Source organism: Primulina tabacum, chromosome 4, assembly GCF_025594145.1.
Source record: "Primulina tabacum isolate GXHZ01 chromosome 4, ASM2559414v2, whole genome shotgun sequence".
Taxonomy (NCBI): Eukaryota; Viridiplantae; Streptophyta; class Magnoliopsida; order Lamiales; family Gesneriaceae; genus Primulina; species Primulina tabacum.
In genome coordinates this window covers 9,864,556-9,871,866 of record NC_134553.1, presented here as the reverse complement: position 1 = coordinate 9,871,866, position 7,311 = coordinate 9,864,556, and the positions used below count along the sequence as shown (strand labels likewise).

At 32.1% G+C, this 7,311-nt stretch overlaps 1 protein-coding gene across 1 annotated transcript; it reads left to right on the top strand.

Annotated features, from left to right (window-relative positions):
* The first annotated feature begins 2,613 nt into the window (after positions 1-2,613).
* Positions 2,614-6,088, top strand: LOC142543063 (uncharacterized). The gene is made up of 6 exons (XM_075650063.1): positions 2,614-2,815; positions 4,548-4,598; positions 4,663-4,705; positions 5,025-5,065; positions 5,599-5,658; positions 5,916-6,088. Exons 1-6 carry the CDS (start codon positions 2,750-2,752, stop codon positions 5,961-5,963), a joined length of 309 nt encoding a protein of 102 aa, XP_075506178.1. The 5' UTR covers positions 2,614-2,749; the 3' UTR covers positions 5,964-6,088.
* Positions 6,089-7,311: the final 1,223 nt, after the last annotated feature.

Here is a 7,311-nt window from a genome sequence, read left to right as displayed (position 1 = left end):
CACGTCAATATACTTCTGACATTCGTACACTGTAGCCTCTGAAATGCGGCCTTCCACTACGAGTCACAGTCTGCGTTGTACTATTGTCGGTTGATTGCCTTTTCAACTGATGACGTGTACAGCTGAAGGATCAGCTGATAAGCACTCGCTGGTAAGCTCATAACTGAATATATCAACTGATCAGTTTCCAACTGATCAGTCAGTTGTCTTCGGAGGTCTAGTTCTGCTCAACTGATCAGTCAGTTGTAATTTCAGTTCAGCTGGCTTCAGTTGCCTTCGATAATATGCGCATTAATGTTCAGTTAGGCAACTATCCGTTTGTGATCAGTTAGTTCAATAGATTTAATTTTTTAGTTTGTCAAACCACCGAAATTAAGTTTCCTACAGTATGCTTAGTTATTGAATGTAACACTAGACTGTATATGATTTTTAAAGCATTTGTATTGTCACAGAAGATATGAGATTCAACTTCTTGAACATCATGATCTCTTAATTGTAGTTGATCTACAGTAGTTGTGCACCACAACTACCAGACTACAAGTACTCGTATTCATTTGTTGATATGGACATGGAGGTTTGTTTTTTGTTGAACCATAAGATCAATCTGTCTCACAAGAACTGTCAAGTTCCATTGTGCTTTTCCTATATAACTTACAACATGCATAAACAACATCTGAATACCCGATTAAATTGAAATTGGAATAATTTGGATATCATATACCAACATTTTGAGTCTTTTTAAGATATTTTGCATTTCTTTTGGCTGAAATAATGTGAATGTTTAGGGTTTTCTTGAAATATAACACATATACAGAAAACAAAAATGATGTCTTTTCTCCTAGTTATTAAATTATATCAGTGACCTGATCAAACCTATATATAAAGATGCCTCAACCAAATGTCCACTTTCATCCTTGTCCAACTGAAGAACTCACGGGTGTGGCAGCCACCGAACAATTTTCCATACCAAATTTCTTGAGAAGTTCTTTGGTATATTGGGCTTGATTAATGGAAGTTCCATTATCAAGTTTTCTAACTTGTAATCAAATGCTAAATGTCAGTTTACCCATCATACTTATTTCAAATTTTTCCTGCATTAACTTAGAAAATTTTTCACATAATATGAAATTAGTTGATAAAAACATGATATCATAAACATAAATTTGTATAAATAAAGTATGATTATCTTTCCTAAATTTAAATAATGTTTTATCAACAGTACCAATAGTAAAATCATGATCAATCAACAATTTAGATAAAGTGTCAAACCAAGCCCTAGTTACTTGTTTCAAATCATACAAAACTTTATCTAATTTAAACATATAATCATGGAATGCATTATCCATAAATCCAAGTGGTTGTGTTCAACATAAACATCCTCTTGTAACAAACCATTGGATAAGGCCCTTTTAACATCTAGATGGTAAACTTTAAAATCCTTAAAAATAACAATAGCAAGAAAGATCCCAATAACTTATAATCTGGTAACTAATATGACTTTATTTCTAGTTACAATATCATTTTTATCTAGTTTATTTTTATAAACCCTTATGGTGCCTATAGCTGATTGATCTACAGAACCAGGAACTAGATAACATACTTTGTTTCTATCAACCTGATTTAGTTTCTCTTGCATTGAATTTATCCAGTTTGAATCATCCAAGCTTAATCTAATTATTAGGTACTAATTGCAAAATAAACGTGTCATGCAGACATTCATCAATCATTTGACTTCTAGTTCTAAGTGGGGCTCTAGAGTTACCTATGAGCAACTTATATGGATTATTCTTATTCTATCGAGTAACATTGTTCAAGTGGATTTGGTTTTACGACACGAGGATCTTGATTTTGGACTAGATCAGCTTTTGATTTAGATTATTATCATTTTGTGGAGTATCATATTGTTTTCGAATATCATCATTGTTTTGATGATACAATGATTTTGGTATTAAAAAAAATCAAACAAAAGTTTAGTCATTATTTTATTTTTCTCAATATTTAATGAATATAAATAAAAGTATATATATATATATAGAGATAATATTGTAATATCAATTCAATGTTTGATGGTAAGATTAAAAAAACTAATGAAAAAATTATAACCACAAATTTGATATGATTGAATTATTAATCCTATCAAGCCAACCAAATACAACCTTATTTTATCTATATATTTTAAAAGATTGTTTATAATATCATAAAATAATAAATAAAATATAAGATATTGTTTGCTGCAAATGATGAAACATTATTTTATCATATATCTTTGTTCATTTATCAATTGACTCAACTTCTACGAATGATTACAACTATAAACCATTATATATTATAAATATACATTGATTTATATTTTTATATTATGCATATTTATAAGCTATTCTAAATAAATTTATGTGTGGATGTTCGAATAATAAACATGTAATCTATTGAGAAATTCATTTAGAATGAGTCGTTGGAAATCTATACGTGAAATGCATCGTGTAATTATTACACAATGATTGTCTTTGATCATTCAAACAATAAAATATATTTGAATATTGAAAAGTAATTTCAAATTAATGCTTTAATTAAATTTCAAATTCTAATAAAAAATAAAATAAAATTATTTGAACATCTAACCTACCTCGTAAGAACTTGTAGCACTCGGCAGAAGAGACGCCGCAGTGGAGCGTGAATCTATCTATCTATTTTTCGTTTGCCACTAAATTCTCTCATTGGGGAGCTTGGGGTGCAACTGCAGCGGAGGCCCATGGATGAGTTTGAATTCCGCCATCTCCTTGAGAATTTCCCGGTTGTCCGATCTCGCGATTATCATGTAAGTAATTGCCTCAGCTGTATCCTCGACCTTGTGTGTTCGAATTGTATTTTATGTCATAGATTGAATTTACTGCTATTGGATGTTTCCGGATGCGAAGGGAGTCATTTAAGGTTTAATTGGTCACGCTCGGGCGTGGGCCGACACAGCAGATTCAACTACATTGCGACTCTAATGTGTTGAGAGAGAGGGAGCTTACAATTTTGGGGAAATTATACACGGGACTTGATTTTTTTTTTTTTTATGATCAAGAAGAATTTTCAACCTTAATGTAAAGCGTGTAGCCAAGAGGCTAATTTTTTTGGTAACGTACGCTCTTCAAATTTTAATTATATCACTTTAGTTTTTGTTGTTCTTTATATTCTTCACTTGAAGACACATAGAGAATTCTCTTGGTAGTTTATCGACAAAAGCACAAATATTGGTTCCTGATAAATACTGGCCTTTTTGTTTTAATCGGATTTATGTTTTCATATGTCTTAAATCACTTTTCTTCATCTCTAACTTTTATGCGGTTCTTATGGGTTGATTACATCCTACATGTAGGGCCACTACCCCATGATAGAATAAATGACTCAAATTTAGCAACACATACATGGGGTCCACTAATTTTTTAAAATAACATATGTGTGTGAATCTTGTTCATCCAAACCATGTGGAGGCAGTGCCCCCACATGTAGCATCGAAGCTACCGTTCCACATTGCCCCCACATGTACCATCGAAGCTACCGTTCTTATGTGGAGGAAGTGGCTCTTGGTACTTTTACTTGTTTAACACATTCATCAATATTATGTCATCATTTGTTTAGTTGGGGATTAAACTTTAAATTAGTTTCATTGCACCCTACCATTTGGTTGCTTGGTTCCTCATTTTTTATGTTACACTTTGTCATGGTATAAAACACCAGATGCTTGTTGTTTCTGCATCTGAGTGGGGTCTCAAACGCATATCCACCCTTAAAAATTTTTCAAACTTTAAACCTGGGGATAGGTATGCACCCAGTTCTTCAAACTCGGCCTGGAATATTGGTGGAACCACTTATCCGAAAAAGTCGAACTCATGGGAGTGGGCAATATCAATAGTTTTATGTTTTAACATGCTCAACACATGTAAGCTGGAAATTGAGAAATATCAGGCCGCGGGATGCAATGAATTCCTATAAATCAAGACCTAAGACCAACTAAAGAATATGTGGGTTTTCGCACTGTAGGGATCTTAAACCTCTGACCTCCTAACTATGATACCTTGATGAAATTGCTTGTCCCAAAAGTTCGATTTCATTTTAGGTGGTATAATAAATCTTTTTATACTTTTCGCTGGAGAAAGGCACAAATAATGTTTCCTGAAAAATTAATCATGATGAAGTGTTTAACTAGATTGACCGAGATGGTTTCTTTGGGTAATAAATACGAACAGTGTTTTGGCCAGTTCACCTGTGATATTCACAGAATTACTGAATTGAAGGCCTTGGTTATAAGCTCATGCAATACTGTCCAGCATCTGATGCATTGCGTAATTACCCTATCCTTTATATATGTTGCTCTTGAGAAATGTATTTTTGATGACCCTTACCCAACAATTTTGCAAGTGTTGAACTATGAGCTCGTCCAATTTTTATCAAGCTGATTTATCCTCCACTATGAGTTGTATGACTTGTGATGTGCCAATAAGAAACTATGTTAATAATATCTTTGGGATTGTTAATTTTTATCTTTCAAAGTTGTGTTACAGGCAGACTTGGATTCTTCAAGACAATTAACTCGGTCATCAGAATCTGAGGAGGTGCAACTCTTAATTCTATCTTGTTTTCCAGCTTCTGCTTTCTAATATTATTGTATGCCTTCAGATAAAGGAGCACCAAGATGCTGGGACTTCCAAAAGTACGAGAGGTACAGAGTTAAATGAGACTGCGAACCATTGTATGTTAATCAGCCACTGCATGACATGCTTTTTGTAGTTTACAATCTGTTTTTGTGTTTGATGTATTTAGTTTAAGGTATTCAATCAAGCACAGGTTTTTTAGCCAGTTTGATGTTGTGCTTTTTTTGGATCCTTTAAATTTGTATATCCTGTCATGTATTCTGGTGATATTATGCGTTTATACATGCGGTGCCTTAAACTTTTGAAGACAACGAAATTGTCAAATAAATTTAGTAAGTAAGCTCTCTGTTTAACTTAGTGATGTTTTACACTGTCGTGCAAGGACAGAGGTGTTTTGGGGGAAACTGATGTTGGCTGCTGAGCAGAAGGTATGCTTTTGAAAATTGACCTTGATATTAAATTCTGCAGTCTTAGTAGTTTTGAACTGCAATAGATTATCTTTTCCATGTCTATGCTACATTTTTTTTCAGTTTCATAGTTCCAACTTTCTAATATGCTCTGAAGTGCTTGAAATTGCTGCTTTGCTTTCTATCATTGTGGCTTTCATACTCACCGTTCTCTGTAGCACCTCTATGATATCTACATGATCTCTTCATGCTCCGTCAAGGGAGACATTTGAGCTTGGGATATAGTTAAATCTGATTTCTTGGAGAAGTCCCAGTCCATCGGATCATTATCATTACCTTTGTTCTCTTCTGAAAATTAAAATATAGAAATTTGATTGGATGAGTCATGAATTATGCACAGAACATCGTGATGATGACAAACGTTAAATAAACTTGGCTTGCCAACAATTAGACAAAATGATTGATCATGCCTATTAGTCAAAGACCTCTCTATGGCATGCCAACAAACTGACAAAGCCATTGACCTGGGTTGGTTTGGTGTTTGTTGTTTTTAGGTGGGAGCAGCAGAAGCGGAGAGATTCTGTAAGGCATTTCAACAAGTGTACGAAAAACTTGTAAGTATAGCATTTCAAATCTTCTTTTACACTCAATGCCATATCTTTGGTTGCTTGATGTTTGTTACGTGTATCATGATGTAAAAGACTTTTCAAGACATCCCAAATACCCTCTTAGATGTATAATGATGATTCAGTCAGTGTAGCATGAGATAAAACACCAAGCGGATCTGAAAAATGACTCCTGGAAAATAGCCAACCATCTTGCATAACTAAATAAATAATTATCGTGTTACCTTTTCGTAATCATTTCCCAGGTCTATCAACTGCCGTTGGATGCTGCTAGGAAGTTTATAAACTCCTGAGGATTTGTTGAATCTTGGCTGCCAGCCATTTCCCAGGTCTATCAACTGCCGTTGGATACTTACTAGTTGGTTTTGATGGAACTACAAACTTTATTTTCCTATCTATACTAAAATTTGATGTCATAGACTTAGGGTTAATTCACCTTACGTTATTCGTTTTACGTTAATCAGTTGGTGGGTTAAATTTATGTCAATTTTGAGTTTAAGACGGTAAAAAAAAAGGTCAAGGGTTCTGCATTCAAATTTTGAGGTGATAATGAATGATATTTCAATTTTCAACTATCAAATTCATTTAATATCACTTCAATATTTATTATCAGTAGACTTTTAAAATTCTGAGGTGTTAATGAAAATTTAAATAATGAATATAAATAATAATAGATAAATAAAACAAATTACTCTGACAAAAGATACAACATGTATTAATAATTTCTCTAACAGCTTAATCTATTTATGTACGGTTTGGTTCAATTACTTCAAATACTAATATAAATAGTTATATCATATCACTTCTTTTTACATGTATCATTTATCTCGATCAATCAAATTATTAATTATTTATTTCATATCAATCAAATCAATAATATAAAATTATAATATTATTTTTAATAAATAATATTATTAATATTGTATTAATAATTTCGAAAAGGACAAATGTTAATATTATATTATCTCAAATTTAATCAATCAAATCAAACACTATATTAACTATCATTTTTTATTTATTTTATTATTAAAAAATATTCTTTATGTGTATATTATATATCTCATACCATGAATCAAACAGTACCTTAATGGAAGGAAATAAATAAAGAATATATTTATGAAATATTATTATAGTGATGTTTTCTGTTTTTAATATTTTTCTAATTCTTTATGCAAAAAAATCTAGAAGTCATCTATAAATTTAGCTTTCTATTGACTATCATTACGGTCAGATAACTCATATATACGAGATAAAAATATATTTTTATAGGACTATTTTCATTATTATAAATAAATCTGTCAGTTAAATGTTCTAAAATATTTTTTTATCATACAATCATGTCTCGAAAGGTGTCCGTTTTGCAAAGGATCAAAGAGGTGGCAACTTGCCGGTTCAGAGTGAGGGTTAAGGGGAGAGTATAGAGAGAGAAATAAGGGTGAAAATGACATAAAAATATTGGAAAATAGAAAACATACCTAAAAAATTCTCAAACTTTTACACGACACTCTACACACACTAAGAAATCAGAGTGTGAAGGAGGTGTTGAAAAAGGATCAGCTATTTTTGAGAAAAAAAATTTGAAGTCGAGGCTGTCCGGGAAAGAAATAATGTCGGTAAACTATGTTTCAGCTATTGTTTTCG